Source organism: Stegodyphus dumicola, chromosome 7 (assembly GCF_044657685.1).
Source record: "Stegodyphus dumicola isolate Sdum_Otavi_A_Nest chromosome 7, ASM4465768v1".
Classification (NCBI taxonomy): domain Eukaryota; kingdom Metazoa; phylum Arthropoda; class Arachnida; order Araneae; family Eresidae; genus Stegodyphus; species Stegodyphus dumicola.
Genome location: NC_140774.1, coordinates 7,577,710 through 7,602,106, shown reverse-complemented (window position 1 = coordinate 7,602,106; position 24,397 = coordinate 7,577,710). Strand labels below are relative to the sequence as shown.

The 24,397-nt window shown below is 34.9% G+C and overlaps 1 protein-coding gene across 2 annotated transcripts in view; it reads left to right on the top strand.

Moving 5' to 3' along the window:
• The window catches only part of LOC118187767 (acetoacetyl-CoA synthetase-like), a 60,216-nt gene extending 49,623 nt beyond the window's left edge, over positions 1 to 10,593 (top strand). The window contains exons 16-18 of one of the 2 annotated variants that reach the window (XM_035358042.2): positions 1,257 to 1,315; positions 5,175 to 5,377; positions 10,113 to 10,593. In XM_035358042.2, coding sequence (XP_035213933.1) covers positions 1,257 to 1,315; positions 5,175 to 5,377; positions 10,113 to 10,259 — 409 coding nt within the window. In that variant the 3' untranslated portion in view covers positions 10,260 to 10,593. Of the gene's footprint in view, positions 1 to 1,256; positions 1,316 to 5,174; positions 5,378 to 10,112 lie in introns of those variants that run through there. The other variant, XM_035358043.2, reaches the window with a different exon arrangement.
• The last annotated feature ends 13,804 nt before the right edge of the window (positions 10,594 to 24,397 follow it).

Genomic DNA, 24,397 nt, shown 5'->3' with positions numbered 1-24,397 from the left:
GAGTTACGCATTGGGAAATGCCGGAAATAAGAGTCCATAAGATGGCGCCATCTAGTGAAGCACATAAGTATTAGAAAAATAATTTTTAGAAGTTATCTATCAACGACGACACTTCCAAGAGCAAGTAAAACATTTTCTTAGGGGATTGTATCTTCTTGCATTTTTCGACAAATTCAATAAATTTGAAGACAGCTGGAAACTTTCATCCACTCTGAAATCCAGAGCAGTTTGATTCAATACATCAGAGTAGGAATTCAATTGATTGAGTGCGATCTTTAACAATCAGATTTTCCAGACGCCGGAGGAAAGAAATCTGAGGTAAATTTAACTTCTAAGGTCCGTTCTTTCTACGGACATTGGGTAACTTCGGCATCGGGATCCACTTCTTAGGATCAGCTCTGTTGTAAATTTTAGGGAGAAATTCTCAGGACTTCTGCTAGCCAATATGATCCAACTTGCAGTTACAAGTCGGCTTTTCATCTTTCGGTAGTTTACAAGTGTAAGCCAGATGGTTCTGCCCATACTTCAGACATCTAAATGAATTGTTGCAGAACATCTGCCCATGTCCATAACTCTGGCACCGAAGACAGATCGTATTGTTTCTATCGCTACCATATTTGCGAAAAATCACTCGAAGATCATGTAATGTCCTTCTTTCTACTTCTTACTACGTTCCACACACAAGTTATCAGTGAGGCCCCGAATCACAACTTTAAGCAGCATTTCTTTCTTAGTTCTGAAATGATTGAACTACACCTCATTTTGAATAAGTACAGCCAGCGCAATATCAAGATCAAGATTTTTTTTTTAGACGAAAAAAAATGTTTCATCTAAAAATCATCTCATGAATTTTTTTAGATTATATTAGAATAAAAGTTATCTAAACTCAATAAAGCATAAACTGATGAATATCACACTTAAAAATAAATTCGATTTTCACTATGCTATAAATTCAGAAATTAGTAAACTTTCCGCATACATATTTTAGAAGGAATATAAATTGCAAATCAATATTTCATAAAAATAGATTTCATAATAATACAAATGCAAAATTAATCGTAATTATCTTTCTGTGGCTGCGGGAGGTAAAGAACAGCGGGCAACATGGTCTGAGTTAAAGATCAGGATTATCATGATCTTCATCATTATTATTATTTTGTTTATTTTATTTTGAAAATCACTTTTTTTCTCAGCTGCCTTTTTACAGTGTCGAAAATAGTAAACTTTAAATTCCGTTATTTGAATTTATTATTTAGTGATGATGCTTTGATACAAAATGGAGAACGATTTGGAGCGACAGATGTGTATTTTGCTAGTAAGTAAAATTTTTCGATTAAATTAATTACATATTTGTCATGTATTATAAAATTAATTTTAGTTAAATAAGTATAATGAATATTAAAATGAAATATAATCTGTCTAAAACTCATGACTGTGAAGTACATTTTAACACATTAACAATCAATAATATTTAAAATAGCAGTATTTTGGGTTCAAAATACCATTAGTATTTATTTTCAAGGCAGAAAAAAATCTGGTGTAACTAGTTTGAGGTTAAATTAACGGGATGCATTTCATATAAAAAGCTTTTGCGGAAATCACAATAGCTTTAGGACATTAACCAAAGTTAAAAAATTATAATACTATATCATGCATTGATTTCATTGTGTGCAAAGTAAAATAAATCATTTAATGAATGAAAAATTCTTTGAAGCGCCTGAAATTTCTGCATACTTTGAAAATTTTAACTTATTAAAGAAGTTATGGAGTTAAATAATAGAATAAGCATAAATTTAATCTTTCATGAATTACGAAGATACACCAAATTATTAATTATCTGGGGGAAGGGAGGGGGATCATTTCTCGTGCTGTAAACCGTCCCAGTCCCGTAGGCGGACGGTTAAGTTATCTTCGCTTAGGTTTTTTACTGTAATCTTTCCCTGAGATTTAGCAGGTACCTTTGGGTACAACAAAATGTCCTCTTTTAGGACACATGGCGACTCCTCTGATGATGATATGGAATATGACCGATCGATGGTTTCTTCTAAATCTGCGCAGTTCCGACTACGGCGTGAAGATTTTGTCAAGACACCTAGGAGGGCGAGCAAGAAAAAGAAGATAGTTACCTCGGTTGACTTCAATGATGAAGGGTTTAATGAACGTATAAAAGAAGCGAGAATGATAGAAATGTTGCGGAGAAACTCTGAAATGGCGCGGATACTGCAAATATTTGATGATAGCACTCCTGCAGCAGTTGCGAATAGCCCCGCGGAAAAAGCTTCCCAGACGGACAGTGATAAATCGAAGGAAAAACCCATGGACGTCACCCAAGAAAACGGCAAGGCAACCCTCCAATACTGATCAGATGGAAATATCTACTGACAATAGATTTGATGTACTGAATGAGACTTCGAAGGAACCGGAAAAAGAATGCACGGAAGAAAGGCCACCCCCTATTGTCTTCAAGCAGGAACTGGTTGACTGGCTTATAGTCGAACGCGATCTAAGAGAAATTTGTACTGCGGATGTTGAAGAGACTATGAAAGTAAAACTTATTTACGTGAATACAAAGAATATGATGGACTACAAAAACGCTTTGAAATTCCTGAAGACTAATGAAATCCCGTTCCACACGTACCTGACGGATAATGAAAAACCGTTGAAAGTCATCTTGAAAAATCTGCCGACCAAAATCACTGAAGAGTCAATATTTAATGATATCGCCCGAAGGAAGTTCCCAGTACTGAAGGTGAAGCAATTCTGCCGAAGAAAAAAATTTAACTCAGAAAGGCTGCCGATATGGCTCATCGAACTAAAACGGAACGACGCAGGACATGCAATATATCAGCTGAACTGTATGTTCAGCATGAATATAAGGATAGAAAAATACAGCCCGAAGAAACGACCGCTGCAGTGCTTCCGATGCCAGGAGTGGGGGCACTCCCAGCACTTATGTTCTAATGAAACAAGATGTTGTAAGTGCGGCGATAACCATCGCAGTAATACCTGCCCCAGGAATCAAGATGGTACTCCCACCTGTTTGTTCTGTGGAAAAAATCACGTAGCCAGTTATCGTGGATGTGAAGTATACAAGAAAAAATTCGATAGGAAACCAGCCCGCCCCCGGAAAAACGCAGGATCAACCCTTAATACTGATGTGTTTCCACTCCTTTCTGAAAAACCTGATGCTAATACCCCCTTAGTGAGGGGAACTCTCTACAGCGAAATGTTAAAAAAGAGGCCAAGCCAAGACCCTGCAGAAACTGGAAAAGGTCCTTCTGGGCCCACTTTCCCACAATCGCAGATGCCTGTGTTGTATAGACCAAACCTATGCAGATGGGCTTTGTACGATCCATGTCCTGTTAGGAAATGTGACATGATGCCAGTTTTGCTCTGCAGATCCATGCTTAAACATGGGAGCATTGCATGTGTACGTCGACCCGTTGTAGCTTCTCACTCTGTTCGTATCCTTCCTTTCTTGTGTTTGGTGTTGTCACTACCGCGCCAGGAAAGCGTTTCCAACCACGCCTTTCTATGTGATTTTAGATATACTTTATCTCTCCTGAAAGTTTATAACCGCTATGTTTAAACACCCTGCATAATTATATTATGTAAAGCTAAAGTCGCGTACAATAATGTTTCATATTTTTATTTGGAGCCCAATGAAAAAAATACTGTTGGAGTCGTGGTAAGAATGTGAAGTACAAGGGAAGGAGAACAGAGTCCGAATTTTCTTTTTTTTTTTTTTTTAATAATATCTAATTTTTCTCTTTAATGTTTGTTCTCTTGCTTTTAAAAGATTATTAGTAAAATCAACAAAATTGTTTAAATTAATTTCATTAAGGAATAATTTATGTGTTTGTGCAATAAACTTTACACGCCTTGTCCACAAAAGCCATTTATTTTGGCAATGACATTTATTACACTGGCATTTATTTTCGCAATAGTTGGTCGTATACATATTCTTTCAAAACTGCAAAAATGTTTGAAATGTTTCAAATATTCATGTTTCCCCATTTGTAAATTAAAAATAATGTAATTTTGTATAAAATACGAAATCCGACGTTTTACATGTTTCTGTGGTCCTTATACTTTTATTTGAGGAAATCGTGTACTCTTAAATCATTAAATACAAAAAATTTGACTTCCGTACAACGAAAATTTAACGAGATACTTAATGTCAAAATTTCTATATTTGATGTCATTTTGAATTTGTATTGAGGTGTCGGTTAATAAAAAAATTAGAATAATTCGAGACTGAATTTTTTTTTCCTTAAATATTAGTCAATGATTCTGTTTTGTGATTTACTGCTGTCTTTAATTTATACTTTTGTTGCATTGGTTAAGCTGAAAGAATTATCACACAAGTAATTTTAAATTTCTCAAAGTCTAAAAATACGTTACCAGTATTCTCAAAAATTTTATCACCTTAGAATCGTAATCGGGTAATCCTAAAAAATTCACTGAATTACAAAAAATTTTCATTTTTTAATTAATATAAATAATATTACTAGTTGGCTACGTTGCAGTGTTGCCTGATGCCAATCCAATTCTGAAAACGAATACTCTAACATTCTACGAATAACAGCTCTATTCCGAAAAGAAAAATTATGTTGATCAATGGTTTTTACAATAAACTCATATAAATTCTTGTCACATAATCACATTGTATCAGAAAACTTCTTTTAAACGATATTTTATCTTTAGTTACGTACAAATGCAAACATTTAGCTCATTAATCTGTGTAAGGGCCCTGAATGTGATTCTCGTCTTGAATACCATATATCTCAATCAATTTCTGTCGTACGGGAGTCAAAAGTTTAGCATTTTATTTTTTATAACGAGCAACGAAAGCAAAGGCTTTTCTAAATTGGTGTATATGCACAGGGACCGCAAGAACGTGTAAAAAAGCTAGAATTCGTAATCTTTATAAAATAAATTTCGTTAAGCTAAAAAGTGCCAAAATAGGAATTAGTGAGTTATTTAAAACATTTTAGTAACTAGAAATATACGTCTATGACTAAACATTGCGAAAGTAAAGGCCGGGTAAGGACTTTTGTGGGCATGGTGTACATCAACATTTTGTTAAATTATGTATTTATAGTCAATGAGATGAAAGAAATCATGGATGGACGTGGTGTACATTAATCTTTTGTTAAATTATGTATTTATAGTCAATGAGATGAAAGAGATCATGGACTACATATGCGTGAATCAGAGTAGAAATGATGGTGAATGCAGGGCTGTTCTTTTCGTCAAACTGAAAGAGGGTTATGAGTTTACACCCGAACTCAAAGCAAAGATAGCCGAGACTATTGAAAGAGAACTGTGGGAAGACTGTGTGCCAGAGGTCATTTTGGAGGCCCCAGACATCCCTGTAAGTATCGATAAGTATGTATTATTTTAAAGAAATAAAATCTTTTGCACAGAGTGCTATATAAAGTGTTAAGTTCGTACAAAATCTAATGTTGAAGAAAACAAAATTATTCTTTTTTGACATTCAACATAAAATCCTTGTAATCTATATAGCCCTTCATAAATTTCATCTTTGTAACACTCAAATCAAAGTAACTCAGATAAAATTTGTTGTTTGGATCAAATTAAAGCATTTAAAAAGCCTTTCTGGTTTGGAGTCGATACGTGAGGGTTAATGTAAGTTTCTTTCTGGTTTGGAGTCAATACTCACGTATTGATGTAAGTTTCTTGACGGTTAATGTAAGTTTCTTGACGTCAGTTTCTGCGTTTATTCTAAGTACTTTCGTGTCCGTGACGAAATGGTCCGACCCGTCGAAAAACAATGGATCGTGTGTTACTTGATACGCATGCGCATAAAAAATATCTGCGTTGCTGTTCTTCCCGCTTTGCTTTTCTGCTGTGACGTCTTCAGTTTTCTGACGAGCACCTCGAAGTTCTCGGAAAAAGGTTATTTCCTAAACATCATTTAGGAATTCTCTTGAAAACTGAACGTTACCTACAATCACGTACCGTTCTCAAGTCTTTGTTTCCTTCATATTGGTTCAAAAAAGAAACATTCTTCCGTTCCCTAGAAAGCTGGAGTCTCAGATTCCTTAATGTAAAACTACCACACATCTGATTATATTTATTTTGTTATGCATTCTCATAGACCACCCGGTTCGAGTGCCGAGTCGGAAAGGAAAATTCTCACGGAGATTTCACAGGCCTGCCATCATTACATCCGCAACTAATGAGGGTACTCTCGCCAATCGAGAGGCACTCCGAAAACTTCAGGCAAATAAGAATTCAGAAAATCATCCCAACATGCCCAAGACAACTTGAGTGAATGAGTGAGTGAGAGGTTATGGCGCAAAACCCCAGGACAACTTGAACAAAACAGAGAACGCAGCTCCAATAGTTAGTTAATGAGTTAGTTTCGCAGTGGAAAGAGAGGGACTTTCTCTCGTGTGTTTCAGCTCTCAAAAGTAATTTTGGTTCGCTGTGCCAAGAGCATTCATATCTCTCTGCGGCTAGATCCAATAGCTGGTAGCCGGATTTGCTGCTACGTAACTTCAAAGCAGATTGCTCGGAACAGCCAGCTCCGGCCAGGAGAGGCAATAACAAGGCTGTTTCTCTTGCATGGGAACTTCACCTTCCATCTAAAGAAACAAATTCTCCTTGAGAACTTTAACGGACTTTGTGCATCATATGCTTTTTGTTTTTGTTTTATAATTTTTCTTGTCTTTCTCATGAGAACATTATCTTATAAATTATCTGCATATAGCCTAGAATTAGAATCTTAAATAAATTAAACACGCTACCTTCTGACTTGTGTCAACTCTCTACAGTGCTAATATTTATTTATGGAGGTGAGATATCTTTTCACAACTAACGTTTTTTTATTGATAAAAAATTTAGACTTTACATTTAAGGGTTTCATATTTCAAAACAAATCTTATATATATATATATATATATATATTAAGCAAATCCACATGGGAAAAAATTATTTACCCATATTATTGTTTTGTTCTTCACGAATGCCTTCATTGTGCAGTAATGAAATGTAATTTAAAAAAGCGATAAATTACATAGCAAAAAGTAAGAATTAAAGAAATAAGTTAGGAAATAAATTCCATTACATTTCATCATGAAATATTTCTGAATATCCACAGTTTACAGACCTTTCTAAATTATGTACGCAATGCAAGTTCTGAATTTGGAAGTGCATTTTATTGGACAGAAGTTTCTATTGTCTTCCGTTGAGATTAAATGATAAGTCCAAAAACACTTTTCGAAAATAAGCAATTTAAGCTTGAGGTGTAAACGACTTGTTAAATCCTTTGAATTTTCAAGCTCAATGAAAGTTATCGAAGATTGGTAATCTTGTTTGTGGATAGGCTTAGCCTTAGTAGGACAGAAGGAATACATATGGAAGATTATCGGTGACTGTGTATAACCTGGATGCTGAAGAAAGGTCCAGTTAGAAAACTGAGAATTTCATATGGGAGGACCATTCTGTTATTTCATAATTATTTAAATAATTATAGGTGCCTTTGTTTTCTTTTCGTTTTGCCATCGACAAAACAGTTGGCCTACTAGGAGCCTGGGACAATTACCCGGAAATCTGTTTCAGGACATTTTTGGGCTGCAGGATGCTTTGATGATTAGCACATCGCATTACTGACTAAACGCCATGGCAGAGAGACCGCATCAATTTTCTTAACAGTGGCCAATGCAAGGATAGAAAAATCGACATCTACCAATATTATTGACACAAAAACTAGGTATTAAGACTTCAGTGCTCAATCACTCATAATTTATATATATATATATATATAAAGAGGAGGTCGTTAAAGTTAGAGCAGCCAGATTAAGTGAGGGTTGTTACAGCTTGACCAGTTCAAGGATCCATTGTAGTATTCATAGGTAAGTCAAGATTTGCTCTATATTCAAGCAATAAACGCGAAAGAATTCAAGAAGAATTAAGAAACAAGATTATTAGTTCATCACATTATTGAAGACTACGTCTTTACCTTAGTAGTATCATAGCACGATTTGAATTTTCTTTTAATAAATCAATAAAATGCACGTGTTCAGAAAAGATATATTGACGACGTATGACATTCAGGTGTCTAATGCCTGCGTGAAATTGTCGGTTGTACAATGGGTGCAATATTAGTTTAGATGATAACACTTGTCCACACAAAGCAGGAATGGTGACAAGTACTTTGAGAGCGAAAGTATACTCGTATTCAGGGATCAACGTGCTCATCAAGTATTACTACAATTAAATATTAATAGAAGGTCATGTGCCTGTAAAACTATTTATCCGAATGAAGGTGTGGTGCTATGCGAAACAAGAGCTAGTTAACGTATTTCATTGAGAATCACTTAATTCGTATGGAATTACTCCCCCCCCCCAGATTTAGCAAACCTAAAGCAGGAACATAAGCATTTGAAAAGCATCTCTTGATCTATTATAATGCTTATGACTGCATAACTCAACTGAGCATCTTTTCATAAAGTATGGAGTCAATTATACCATTATTTTTGCGTTGCTTTGAATTTATCACTATGTGTTTTCGAAAGCCTCTTCTAGGTAGGAGTGCTTTTAATTTAATAACTACCTACTAAGAAGAAAAGGAAGCAGGAGTCTCCAAAAGTGAATAAGTTAATCTTTGATTGAAAGAATTGCTTTATGTGGCGAAGAAATATTATTGAATTGCGAAGAAAATATTATGGAATATTTTCTTTCGCCGGCTAATGAAGAAGAAATTCGAGAATGCTTAATTAAATTACCGCATTTTGTTCGGAATACGTTAGAAATTAAAACTATTTCTCATGCATGATATTTTGAACCAAAAGCAAGTTTAAATTGAAATTTTAGAATTTGATTGAAAAAAGACACCAAATTTTAAAACTTCCTAGGAACTAATATTTATAGGGTCCCCCCCCCAAGCTTGAATAATATTTTAAAGGTAAATTTCTTAAAAAAGATATGGCGCATATTAGCTTTTATAGCATTTTAAATATTTGTATTTCAAAACGTTATTACAAATGAATACCTACGCATTCTTATATTACAAAATTGAAAATTGAAAATAATATTAAAAATAATTAAAATTAATTAAAATTATAACTGCAGAATTCATATTAGATACTGGAGAATAACGTTCTTAATTATAAAAATAGGTTATTGATTAGAATTACAAATTCTCAGTATAATATAGCGTCTTTTGTCTTAGAAACTTGCCCAGTGCCTCGTTTCTGTTATATAACAAAGTCAGATTAGTAATCTTCAGTAATACTTCGCGATCAATAATAATATTTCTCGGCTTCGGATCCTTGTCATGGCGAACCCTTTTAAATACTAATCTGTAATGATATCAGACGTATACCGAATTTCGAGTTAATAATCAAGGATAGAAATTATTTATTAATTATTTAAAAATTCTTGTCTTTTGGCTTTTAAACCATTAGCCGTCTAGCTCCCAATATCCAAGGTTACAGAATCAAAACCATTGAATGCATAGCATGTACTTAAATATTTATCTATGGTTTATCCAGAGTCACCAAGAGAAACAGAATGGTGGTCCGTCTTTTAACCGTGGCAATCATGTCAGGTTAAAAGACGGACCGGTGCCACATCTGTAGCACAAGAATTTGGAATAGTAATATCTCTTGTTCTGGAGACATTGCTTAAAATTTGTTGCTCTGCTTTTGATTCTGCCCGTGAAAATCTGAACTCCTTTTAGTGGTATTTTCTATACATCGTGATATATATTAAATTGTTTTCTGTTCTAATAGATTCAGCAATTCCTATTTCTTCTATTCTGACCATTTAAGAAACTATGTTTTTATATTCTACTGCTGACATGTATTTTACGTTAAGTGCAAAAACATCAGAGATTCATGACTCTTGATGAATTACTACACAGGACTTTAACACAGGACTGAACTAAAAGAGCAGATACTGCTAATAGAGATTTATTATTAACTATATTTTAATTAATCACATATTTGTATCTGATAATTAGAGGTTAAATATTTCCTTGATTTTTCTATTTTAATTATTTGTTTCACAATCTGCATTATTTAAAATTACGTAACTTTAAATAGAATAAAATATACTAATTTTAAATATACTGTTTTCAGTATAATTTGAACAATAAAAGAATGGAAAATCTTGTCCGGAAAATTGTGGCAACCAACCAGATCCCTGAAGTAAACAACATCAAGAATCCGGATTCTTTGAAATACTTTTGTGATATTCCAGAGATTCTGAATTATCTGAACAAATAAAAAACTTGTCATATCTTTCTGCTTTGTTCATTATCAGAAATATTATTATATTTTCAATTTAAACTATAAATGTACTCATTCTGTAAGCAATACTGTAAGAAGAAATCATTTATTTTCAGCAATGTACATTTGAAAGCTAAGATAGAATTTCAATAAAGCGAATTTCGAACGGTAAGAAAAGGTTATGCATTAAAGTCTTTTATTAAAGACTATTATTAAATATTAATAATTTTATTAAAGACTATTTTATTTTTATTAAAGACTATTTATTAAAGTTATTTGTACTGTTTATATTCAGACAGAAAGAATGGAATAAATATGCTGTGTGTCTCTATTTATTGTTTGGATACATTTATTTTCTACTACCGAGGTTCAATATTATCATAGCTAAAAACTGTTATTAAATATTAACATTATTATAGCATTATGTGAATAATGCAGTTTGCGTACAAAGTTTCACCATCATGGAGGAGCCGTCACAAATGAATGAAATTTTTTCAATATGCAGTCAGTTGTGATAGCAAAATCAAAAAGGTTTTTACAGCATATGTACAGAATCTACGATAGCATATTAAGTGTTGCCATTAATTAGTTTTCAATCTTTTCTCGGTTTATCACATCAGCCTTTAGTATTTTAGTACTTATCGTAAGATGATTGATTCAACTTTTTTTTTTTTTTTTTAAACTTTCTTAACTAAATATCCCTTTCTTCGTATTTTCTCTACTTAAAATTCAAGAGCAAAATCACAAAATTTATAAAAATGTGAACATGGCAACAGTGGCACTGTTTAACCACTGGCAATGTAGGTATTGTCCCAGCTACACCAGGAAATCGCACCACACAAAGACCATAAAGAGCCGCCGGGGCCGAATGAAATGCAATGTACCACGCTTAATGTATGCCCCACCACGAAATTTACCTCCGTCCAAGGCCAATTTTCCTCAAGGCCTTATCAGTTTGAAAACATTCTTTTGCACTTCTGGTTCCCTCCAGGAAATTTCTACTGAACGAAAGAGGGCGTTACTGTTCTGCTGTACTTATGTTTATAGTGAGTAGAAATGTATCAAAAATTAATACTGGTTTGTTATACACAAAAGTTAAAAATGATTTATCCGTAGCAGATAAAATTGTATTTTATTTAGTATAAATACATTTATTTAGTAAGAAAGCGTGAAATCTTTTCGTAGGTAATCACTGAATATTTGCTCCCAGTTTTAATTCCTGCCTTGTATATAAGGGTCAGCTAGTGTCAGTTGTATTTACATGAAATATTTTATTTAAAACTTAAATTTATTTTTAAATTATTTGTTTAACAGTTTAAAATTATTTATTTGTAAGAAGTTTGTAGACAAGTGCAAACATAAGTAGTTTTGATTTTTCTCCTATTTTCAACTGTGTTCAGGAAACGAAGAAGTTACTCGTATTAATTATTTAAATGACGTATTAATAAATTACGATTTAAAATTTGTACATCTGTTTGTGCATAAAAGAAGCATTTCTAAAAGGTATTTAATTTTAGGTATTTTTTTTTTTTTTTTTAAATTAAAGAAACACAATAAGTTTCTCATGTACCACATAGTATCACATGGGGCTTACAGGACTAAGTATATGTGTGTGTGATTATGGCAAAGCCTCGAGGGCTATCTGCCTAAGGGGAGGAATGCCTTCGTGGAGGGCTTTCTAAGGGAAACTGGCTAGTATACACGTTACACATGGGGAAAACCACGAAAACGCCCATGCAGCCATCCCGTTCTCGGGATTCGAACCTCGAACCGAACTACCAGTGTTCAGCGACTTTACCGCTCGGCCGCTGGTGTCCCAGGACTAAGTATGAAACACAATACAAAATAAACAGAAGAAAAAACTGAAAAAAAATTAAGGATGATTTCAAAGTTTCACAATAAATTGACAAAAAGTGTTAAGAGCACTTCTCTCGGAAATAAATTAGTAAAATCCTGGAGGCCAGTTAATATTAAAGTTTTTCAGTTCCAGTTTAAAAACTTTTCTTTCGTTCTTATATTTAGGACATAGAAGAAGCACATGCTCAACATTCTTCTCTCCACCGAGGCTACAATCACAGACAGACTCGGAGCTCAACTTAAATCTATTCAAATAACTTTTGAAATTTCCATGGCCAGTAAGAAATTGGGTTAATTTATAGTCTGTGAAGAAGTGATGACATGAAAATCTCATCTTGATAGAAGGGAAAAATCTCTTTGTTAAGTTACCTTTATTTGAATTAATGAATTCGTGGTTCCACGACTCCACAATACTTTCATACATGACCTTCTTATAAAAGGAATTAGGGATATTGACAAAAATATCAATTTCCCGCTTAGCAAGAAAATCGTTCCCAACAACACCTGTATGACCACGAGCAAATGAAAATGCAACCGAAATATTTTGATCTTTTAGGTTTTTCAGTTCTTTTTGAATCTCGATAATGATATTATTAGAAGAAGAAATACATTTTAAGATCTCCAAGGATGAAAGGGAATCAGTACAAATGAGATAGTCTGAAACAGCACTATTTTGTTCAGAGACTCATTTGATGGCGAAGTTTATGCACAAAAGTTCAGCTATAACAACGGTACATTCATCTCTAATTCTAAATTGAAAGTGCTCAAATTCAAGACCATTTTTGAAGACAACAAATGCGAGACCAACCTTGCCATCAATTTTGCTGCCATCAGTATAGCAAGTTGCAGGCGAATCATCTACGATTTTATTGCTAAACTGAATAAAATTAACAGCATTTTTTTCTGAAGGATGAGGAAGATCAGATGGAGGTAAAATACAATCATACTGAGAGACAGCAGAAGCAGAAATATTTTCCTTATAAGAAATAGCATTAAGAATGGCAAGCGTTTTTTATAGTGAAATAAGCATTTGTAGGAAATTTAAAAAAAAAAAAAAAAAAAAAAAATTAATTAATGCAAATTTAGAGTTTTGGACAGTAAATGCGCCGTTACTGATATTCTAAGTAAACTATAATTATTATGGAAAACAAAAAAAAAAAAAAAAGGAACTTAGTTTGTAACAGGTTTTGAATAAAACTCGAAAGTAAAGTTGCTTCTTGACCTAATTTTGATATAACATTGTAATGTGTCGCTTCCACTTACAACTTTTAATTTGATGGGTAATCGCATTAAAAATATTGGAAATTAAACAAAGCGTATTCCAGCTACTTACGATTTGAAACCTCGTTATCTCACATAAAAGGATTTTAGAAAGAAAACAAAAATTACTCTCATAATTACCAATTTATAATTTACTTATTAAATTAGCATTATACAATAGTTTTGTTCTTTCAGCTCAAACTTTGAAAGTAATGTCTTAAGCAAGAACTATGATCAATAAAAGAGAGGAACATAAAGGCGTACTCGATCCCAATGGTTGTAATCCCATGGAGAAGCAAAGGATTACACTATAGTGCTTATAAGTCTTTTTTGATTGATTAATATAATATATTTTTTCATAAAATTCATTAGTTCTTCATTAGTTTTATTCTTCATAAATAAACTTTTAATAATTTCAGTAAAAAATAGCCTTATATTTGCAGGTGCGACTGGAGCTTTTTGATACCTACCATTGGCGTGGGAAATGAAATGGTATTTTCTGAGATCTTTTTCAATATTGCTTAACTACAGACTAAAAACAGAGGAATAAGTGGATTGGAAAGCGTTTATAACGTAATTCGCAATTCTTCTTCTCATTCTGAGGCACTACAGCCTACTGTTGGTCAAGGCCGTCTCAGTCAGTCTAAGCCATGTGGACCTATTCATGGCAATACTTCTTGAGTCTCCCCTATGTATGTATTAATGTCATCCTCAATAGCATCAAGCCACCTAATTGGTGGTCTTCTTTGCTTTCTAGCTTTCATAGATTTGGTAAATGTGAGTTGTTTTACTGGGTTTGTGTCTTCAATTTTGTATAAATGACCCAACCATCGAATCCTGTGGCTTTTTATGACCTTTACAATATCAGGCTGTTTAAATGTTTGGTAGATTTCATGATTATACATTGATCTCCATACACCATTTTCACAAACAGCGCCAAATATTTTTCTGAATATTTTTACGAATCAGTAGTTTACTTTCAATTATTTTAGTCATTGTCCAGCACTCGCAGCCATATAGTATCGTGGGGGACGTAACAGGTTTTATATACATTAATTTTAGTAGTACGGCAGATAGATCAAGATTTGAATTGATTTTTAAGACCATGGTAGCACCTATTTGCAGTGAGGAGCCTGTTATTAATTTCTCTAGATACTGTAAAGGCTCTTATTTTCGCGAGGCTTTAATTTTCGCGAGCTCGTCGTAATTCGTGAGCTCGTCGAAAATTTAAGCCTCGTGAAATACTTTTTTTTTTCCGCCTCAAATAATAATACAAAATCAGAAATTTTTCCGTTACCCAAAATTTAATGATTTATTGCACAGTTACAAGCTTTTTCTTGACAACTTTCTTTCTTATAACTATTTTTTGAATAATATACAACTATATTCCTCGAATATAAAACAATAAAATTAATAGAAGGCAGTTCATTCACTTAGAATACTATTTATACCAGCTTCTTTGAAGTCATTCAAAATGATCTCATGTTTGGCTTCAATACCGTTAAATACGCACACAAGCCAAGAAGCAAGAATCGGTTTTAGTCGTAATATTCGCAAGTCCACAGATTCTTTTTCCTCTAGAAATCGAAGTTCATTAGAATACCACTCAATAAACTCATTCTTGAGCAAACGCTTGAACTCGCCATTTACAGTTAAGTCCAAAGGTTGAAGCTCTCCTGTGCAGGAAGCGAGCACAAAAACTGGAATAATATTCCTCTTCTTTAGTTCAGTCAGAAAAAGAGGATTCTTGGTGTGCCTTACAAACGTCAAACAATGCTACATCAGGTTGTTCTGGAACTAGCCCGAGAAGCTCGTTCTGCTTGTCGTAATAAGATACAAGAAATTTCTTAAAATGCTTTATGCAAAAGATGTACTTTTGGAATTTTTAAACTTTCTCAATTTTACTTAGGTACTTTTGAAATTTTTCAACTTTCGGTTCTGTTCATATAAAATTCGCGAAATTTTCAACTCGCGAAATCACCGACATATTCATTTTCGTGAAAATAAGGGCTTTTACAGTAAATCATTATTATTAGTGACAATAGTTCCAAGATATATTTGAATTGTGCCATATTTTCAAACGTATAGACGTTCACAGCCAATGGCGACGGATTAGTTAATTTATGCGCAATTTCTAAAAAAATTGTTTTATCTACATCTATGGTTAGGCCTAATTTTCTTGTCTTAGCTTCTAATAGATTGAATGCTTCTGCGACATACTTTCTGGAGCTACCCACTAAGGCAATGTCGTCGGCGAATGCCAAGATTTATATTGGCTTATGGTAAAAGATACCTCTATTCATAACACCAGAAGCTCTGATTGCCTTCTCAACGGCTAGGTTAAAAAGTAAATAGCACAGAGCCCTCCCGTAAACCTCTGTCAGTATATACAACTTCAGATAAATCATTACCGAGTTTAACTCTACATTTTACCCTTTTAAGTGTAGCTTTTGTTAAATTAATTAACTTAGTCGGTATTTCGAATTCCTCTATTACTTCGTATAGTTTCTGCCGATTAATGATGTCATACGTAGCTTTAAAGTCGACAAAAAGATCAGCAGGTGACAATATTGTACTCTCTTGTTTTCTCCAAAATTTGCCTCAGGGATTGAATTTGATTAATAGTTGACCTTTTCCTAAGAAATCCACACTGGTTCCATCAAATGACTTTTTCAACATGTGGTAATAACCTCTTGCATTTGAGAAAATTTTAAATTTAGTATTCAAGAGAGTAATTCCGCGGTAGTTACAACAGTCTTATTGTTCCGGTGCACCGGAACAGAACAACTCAACCCGACTCTTTCGCTTTTGGAACTATGCCAAAGAACATTTTTAATTGAGTTGAAGAGTCAGACTCAGACGACGCATTCGCAAGGCAGCTGCTATACTGTCTGTTCTTCACTGTTTTTTTGTTCTGTTCTCGTACTTATAAGTGTTATATGTTATTTTCTTGTTTATAATTGTATTGTGCAGTTATTTAATATAAGTTTCGTGTTTAAAACGAGGACGTGTTTTGAGTTCCTTCACATTTACATCGCAATATAATATTTTGGAGGCACCAACGAGATTAAAGGACTTTTGATTTCGGTTTCGTCAGCACTGCACCGCTGCATTCGGTACAGTAATGGATACTACTGGATACGTTTAGCATCGAACTTCATTTAAAGACCAAGCAAGATAAGTATTTTTTTTTTCTTTTTTACAAGTTTGACTTTGGTTTTCCTCATTGCACCATTACGTCGTAATGGAAGACAAGATTAAGATTGCAAAAAATAGTAGAGGTAGAGCGAAAGCTGCTCTTACCAGAATTTCAAATTTCATTAATGATGATAAGCAGTTATTCGAAAAACATGATTTAATAAAAAAACTTCAAAAAATTGAAAGCATTTATTCTGATTTTGACAAGGCAGACGCAGAACTTCCGCCGGAAAGTTCTGAAATGGAAGAATTTGAGAAAAAATACTATGAAACCAAAGCCAAACTACAACAAGAACTTGAGAAATTAAATGTTACTGTTAATATGCAAGTTACTAATGTTAATGAACGTCAAATGCCAGTTTATAGTACTGCAAATACTGCTAATAATTTTAAATTACCGAGAATAAATATGCAGTCTTTTAACGGTAATTACAGAAACTGGATGTCTTTCAAGGACTTATATGTATCATTAGTGCATAACAATGAAAATTTAAGCAACATTCAAAAATTTCAATATCTAAAGGGTTTATTAACTGATGAACCGGCTTCTATTATTAAACATATTCCCATTTCAGAAAATAGTTATATGGAAGCCTGTGGAAAATTATTATCTAGGTATGATAAGAAAAAGGAAATTGTCATATCACTAATAAAAACTTTCATGGAACAATCTTGTGTAATTAATGCAAACTCAATTAATTTGCGAAAAAATGCCGATACTTCTGAGATTATCAGAGGTTTAAAATCTATTGATCCAAAAGCTAGTGAAAGGGATGTCTGGCTAATTTGTATTTTATTACAGAAGGTTGACAACGAAACATGTAAGCAATGGTCTGAGTTTTCAGCAAAAGTGGAATTTCCTACTTTTGAAATGTTTATTCAATTTATAAATGATAGATGTTCCTCTTTAGAAATTTTCCACGAAAAAGAAAGGGAAAAAACTCAACCTAATGTTAAAAGATTTTCTGTGAACAAAAGTATCAAATGTATTATGTGTAAGTCAGATAATTTTCTTTTTAAATGCCCCAAATTTAAATTACTAACTGTCAAAGAAAGAAATCAATTTGTCAGGAAAAATAATCTTTGTTTAAATTGTTTTTCTAGTCAGCACAAAAAATCTGAATGTATGTCTCAACATCGTTGCCTTATTGCCAGTTATTGCATCACAGTACTCTGTGTGAAAATCAGTTAAAAAGTTATTCCACATCTGCGTCTCTTTCTGAGAGCAATTTTCAGTCAGAACAGCAAAGAAAGAATCCAACCGCGAATAAAATACCAGACATTGCGTCTACAAATGAAAACAAAAACGGAACTGTAATTCAAAATAATAACGTTCAAACAACTTTTGGCTTATTGCCAACTGCATTTGTAAATGTAATTGATTCGATGGGTCAAAAACGTAATATTAGAATGCTTTGTGATAGTGGTTGCGAATCAACATTATTATCTGAATCTTGTATTAATTTATTGGGATTTAAAAGGAAAAATGCGCGTTTTCCTGTCAAGGGTTTAGCTGAGTCAGAAGTCGCAGTTACAAAAGGTTGCTTTGAAATCGAGTTGATGTCAATCCATGATGCATCAGTGAGAATGCCAATTAAGGCATTTGTATTAGATAAACTAACTGCTGCGCTTCCAAGCCAAAAAATAAATGAGAAAGACTTTTCGCATTTAAAAAATGTAAAGTTAGCTGATCCATATTTTCACATTCCGGATAAGATAGATATTATTCTAGGATCCGACTACTTGTTTTCTATTTTACTTCCTGGACAAATAACTTGTTCTCAAAGTGATTTAATTGCTCAAAACTCAATTTTTGGTTTCCTCATATCCGGAAAACTACCGGAATCTCAAACGAAATCAAATTCACTTTCAAACTTGCATATTTATGAAATAAATATTGATAGCGAATTGAAACGGTTTAGGGAGTTAGAAGAAGTACCAAATTCAACTGACACTATATTCTCACCTGAAGAACAATTTGTTGAAACACATTTTCGGGAAAATTAATCAATTAATTCAGATGGTCGTTTTGTGGTGAAGTTGCCATTTTTAAAATCTAAATCTGAATTAGGTAATTCAAAACCGGCTGCACTTTCTCGATTATATGCTATGGAACGTAAAGTTAAGGAAAACTCGGAATTTGAAACCCAATACAAGGATTTTATGCATGAATATGAAAATTTAGGTCATATGGAATTGGTCACACAAAACTGTTTAAATAGATTTCAGAATGAGCAATATTTCCTTCCCCATCATGCAGTGATCAAGCCGTCTAGTACAACTACCAAATTAAGAGTCGTTTTCGACGCTTCATGTAAAACTTCCAGCGGTAAATCTCTGAATTCAATCTTGGGTGTTGGTCCTAAATTGCAACGAGACATTTTCGAAATTTTACTTAATTTTCGATTTCCGTAAATAGTCTTTTCAGCAGACATAGAAAAAATGTACCGTCAAGTTTTAGTGTCCGATGAGGATCGGAATTACCAACAAATTCTTTGGAGGTTTAATCCTAACGAAGAAATACGCACATACAAGTTAAACACCGTAACATATGGTTTAGCTCCAGCTTCTTTCCTAGCCACTAGGTGCATTAAGCAAATTTCACTAGATTATTCACAAAATAGTGCTGTGTCTCATACTTTACTACACGATGTATACATGGATGATTTGCTATTGGGTTCAAGTACCTATAGTGATGCAATATCACTTTGTAAGGAAATTACCAATATTTTACAAACACACGGTTTCCACCTACGAAAGTGGAATTCTAATTCAAATGCATTTCTTGCAGAATTTCAAGAACATTGTTCAACGGACACTAATTTAGAAATAATTCCTAATGATAAGGAAAGCACGAAAGTCTTAGGATTATTTTGGAACTCTTCAACAGACACATTCATTTTCAAACCCGCACTTGCACTCACCTCACCACTGACAAAAAGACACATTTTCTCATAATCGGCACGCATTTTCGATCCATTAGGATTAATTTCACCATGTACTGTTGTATTGAAAATTTTTTATCAAAAGCTCTGGCTTACAAAAAGGGACTGGGATTCTCCTATTCCACAAAGTCTTGCTGAAGATTTGTTTAAATTTCAGAAATCTTTCAATGCAGTTGAACATTTTACCGTTCCTAGAGGTGTCACGCTTATTTCCTCTGACACATTTGAATTGCACGGCTTTTGCGACGCGTGAACACTTGCTTACGCTGCTGCAATATATTGCAAACAAATACACGGAAATGAAATAAAGATTTCTCTCTTAGTTTCCAAAACTAAAGTCGCACCTATTAAACAAGTATCTGTTCCTAAATTGGAACTATGCAGTGCTCATTTGCTTTCAAAGTTATATCGTACAGTCATGAACACTCTCAAAAAATATAAGTTTGATGTTTACGCTTGGACTGACTCCAAAGTCGTACTTTCCTGGCTCTTGGCACATCCCCGTAAATGGAAGACTTTTGTTGCAAACCGGACGTCTCAAATAATCGAAGTACTTCCAACAAAATACTGGAGGCATGCCCTTCCAAGGAGAACCCAGCAGATATCGCTTTGCGTGGTATTGATCCCAAATGTCTTCCTAATTGCAACTTATGGTGGAATGGCCCAAGTTGGCTTTTTTTGGATTCGTCTCACTGGCCGAAAGAGGAATCCGCTTACAAAGAAATCAAGGATCTAATTAAAGCTGAACAAAGATCTGATCCTATATTTTCATTTCATAGTGCTACATCAAATGAATTATATAGTGATTTATTTGAAAAATATTCATCATTTTCTAAGATTATACGCATTTTAACATATTGTTTAAGATTCATCAAGTGCAAAACCAATAAAAAATGTCAAACACTTATAACTGATTCCTTTTCTCCACTCACTTACACGGAAACTAAAAATGCAGAAATAATCATAATTCGATGGGTTCAGAAAGATTATTTTAATGAAGACCTAAAATGCATTAAAAATAAAAGATCGTTGCCTAAGAAAAGTCAGCTACACTCCCTCCATCCGTTTATAGATGAAAACAGTCTTTTACGGGTGGGAGGGCGTTTACAAAATTCAGAATTGTCTTTTAATCAAAAGCACCCAGTGATTCTACCTGCTAAACACAAGAGTTCATCGTAAAAGAAAAGCATGTGACTTATTTACATGCTGGTGCTTTATTACTGTCCACATTATCAAACAATCATATTGGATAATAGGTGGAAAAAAGCTCATTAATAAATGTGTTCACAAATGCATCAAATGCTTCAAATTTAAAGCATCCACCGCATCTCAGATTATGGGTAATCTACCTAAGCATCGTGTAACACTCGAGAGGCCTTTCTTCAACTGCGGAGTGGACTATGCCGGTCCTATTTCAATCAAATTCAACAAGGGTTCGTGGAGCAAAATCAACCAAGGGTTACATTGCTCTATTTATTTGTCTCGCTACCAAGGCACTACACATCGAGGCAGTGAGCGATTTAACCGCTGATGCATTTTTAGATGCTTTGCGTCGCTTCAGTGCTAGACGAGGAGCTCCAAGAAGCATTTACAGCGACAATGCAACAAACTTCGTTGCGGCTAATCGAAAACTCAGCGAAATACAACGATTGTGGGCTTCACTTCCTAAGAACGAAGTCGTTGCTCATCATTTAACTCAAGCATCAATAGAATGGCACTTTATACCTCCAGCATCTCTTCATTTCGGAGGAATTTGAGAGGCCGCAATTAAATCAACCAAATATCACTGTAAAAGAGTAATAGATGAAACTCTACTTACTTTCGAAGAATTGACAACTCTATTGGCTCAGATAGAAGCCATTTTAAATTCTCGTCCGTTATGTAGTGTAAACAATACTGGTATTGATTGCATTAATATTCTCACTCCTTCACATTTTCTTACAGGAGACGTGATCTTATCCCCTCCTGAACTACCTCTTACTAGTCCTGCCAATATACGGAATAGGTGGGATCTCCTTCAAAAGATGCGCAAGAACTTCTGCAAATCATAGACCAAAGCATATCTATCTTCTCTTCAAACCAGGAAGAAATGGAAGGACACTCAGCCGAATATGAAAATTGGAAACATCGTCCTGTTACTAGATGATGATCATCTTCCAGGTTCTTGGCCACTAGGACAAGTGGTCGAACTTCATCATGGTGTTGACGGACTGATTCGTGTGGCCACGGTTAAAACTAAAAGCTCTATTTTTAAAAGAAACACTCATAAATTAGCACCTTTGCCCATATATCAGGACTAATGCCTGATAGGGTGGGAGTATGTTCCGGTGCACCGGAACAGAACAACTCAACCTGACTCTTTCGCTTTTGGAACTATGCCAAAGAACATTTTTAATTCAGTTGAAGAGTCAGACTCAGACGAACGCATTCGCAAGGCAGCTGCTATGCTGTCTATTCTTCACTGTTTTTTGTTCTGTTCTCGTACTTATAAGTGTTATTTTCTTGTTCATACTTGTATTGTGCAGTTATTTAATATAAGTTTCGTGTTTAAAACCAGGACATGTTTTGAGTTCCTTCACATTTACATCGCAACACTTATATATCACCTTTTTTTTTTTAAAGAAGGGACAAATGAAACCCTCATGCCATTCAATGGACATCTGCTTCGACGTCCAAACTCTGCAAACAATAGCATGTATAGCCTTAATCAGATCAGGTTCATTAATCTTCAACAATTCAGCTTCAGTCTCATCAGGCCCACTGATCTATTTTGTTTAAGTTTCTTGATTGCGGATTCAATCTCAAAAGACTTGGTAAATCAAGTTCTTGTTCATCAGTATGGAGAGGAAATATAATTCTATTGTGTATATGTATAGTGTCTTTACCATGGAACAAATCCTTAAAGTATTCCTTTCATCTTGCTAAGATCTTATTCTTTTCATTCAGGGGCAGATAACTCGCAATTGTATATTGCATTTTTCAATGACAATTGCACTAGATATGTCCACTATCTATTTTCCGACTACTAAGAGCATGCTTTTCTCCCTTGAATACATGGATTCCGCTTTTTGTCGCTGACATTTTTCTGTCGTTATACTTTAAGTCGGTAAGTTAAGAACGTCTTTTGGGTTTCGCGATACATTTTATTAACATTACACATACAGGCTACGCCGCCAAACCGGTGTAGTGGTTAGCGTCGCTGACTGCTGTGCTGAAGGGCACGAATTCGAATCCCGGAGCATAGATGTTTGTAAATGTGGAGAAGCCGTGCGGCATGGCGGCACTCTAAATATGCGGCGAGCCAAAAGTCCACTCGAGAGGTTGGTGGTAGGGGAAGAGTGGGTGGGAGACCCTCGGACCCGTCCTCCCCCCTGCAAGGAACTACGCCAATTACGGCAAAAGTGCAGAGCCCTAAGACGGCGTCTCCAAAATGGCATTGCTGACCACATTCCGCAGGGAAAGAGCGCATTATAAAAAATGCATACTACGAGCCAAAGTCAATAGCTGGCGGAAATTTTGCACAACTAATACCAACGTCTATGGAATCCTGCATAAACTAGCTACAAATAAAGTTTACAAGCCTGACCAGCTTTATGCCCAATCAGCCAATAACTCAGAACACCACCAATCTTGCAGAAACCACAACATTTGCTATCCTTAATGCAGTCTTCCCAGCAGATAACCCGGATGATGACTCAACAGAACAACAGAAGATACGGGACAACTATTCCATTCCTAATACACCAGACGACATTCCCTTCGACTCAGCTGAAATACAGCAAATCTTCCGTTTTCTTCCCATAAAAAAGGCTTCGGGACCAGACCGTCTAGACTATGCAATAATAAAGGTGGCTTACACATCCCGCCCTACCTTCTTCGAAAAATATTTCAGCAAGCTCTTAAAATACCAGATCTTCCCAACTGCTTTCAAAAAAGGAGAAGTGGTCCTGTTCCTGAAGAAGCAGAGATCCCCAGATGACCCAAGCTCGTTTCGGCCAATTCGCCTACCTTCGTCTCTGAGAAACATTTATGAAAAATTACTGGTAAACAGACTTAAATTCCATCTCCAGCAGACCAACTTCCTCAGCCCACGGCAATACGGGTTTCGAACTGGCTTGTCAACCACGCATGCCCTGAGTCATCTTAAAGATAGCATAGAACAAAATAGAGGCAGAAATCTTCACACGGCATTCATATCCCTGGACCTGCAAAGCGCCTTTGACACCCTCTGGTGGCCTGCTATAAAGCAAGCACTTAGAGAGGCACAATGTCCCAAAAACATCATTAACATCATCACGGACTGTATACATGCATGTAGCCTCATAGTAGCCAACAACAATGTCCTCACTATCAAGCGGCAGGAAAGAGGGTGTCCACAAGGCTCTTGCGCCGGTCCGTTGCTCTGGATAATCACCTTTAACTCCATACTACAACATGAATGGCCTTTGCACACAGATATCATAGCATACGCCGACGATGTAGCCCTTCTGGTGTCTGGCCGCACAAGAGACGAACTGGAACGGAATGCCACAGAAACCTGCTCGATATTCACGGACCTATGCAATAAACTTAAGTTAACCATCTCTCGACAAAAGTCCGCAGCCATCGTAATTCCACGTCCTGGCACAAATCCCACAAGACGTCCATATCCTACTGGGCAAGAACTTAAAAATAACGAAGACGATTAAATATCTAGGAGTCACTTGGGATCAAAGACTCACCTGGTTACCGCACCTCCAAGAGAAACGTAAAAAAACATCGACCATGGCAAGGAAAGCCAGGCAATTTCAAGTCGGCAATATATCGGATAATAACTGCTATATTTGTGCTTGTGTTCAGCGAAGAGTTGTCTGTAAACGATCTCGTTAATGCTTG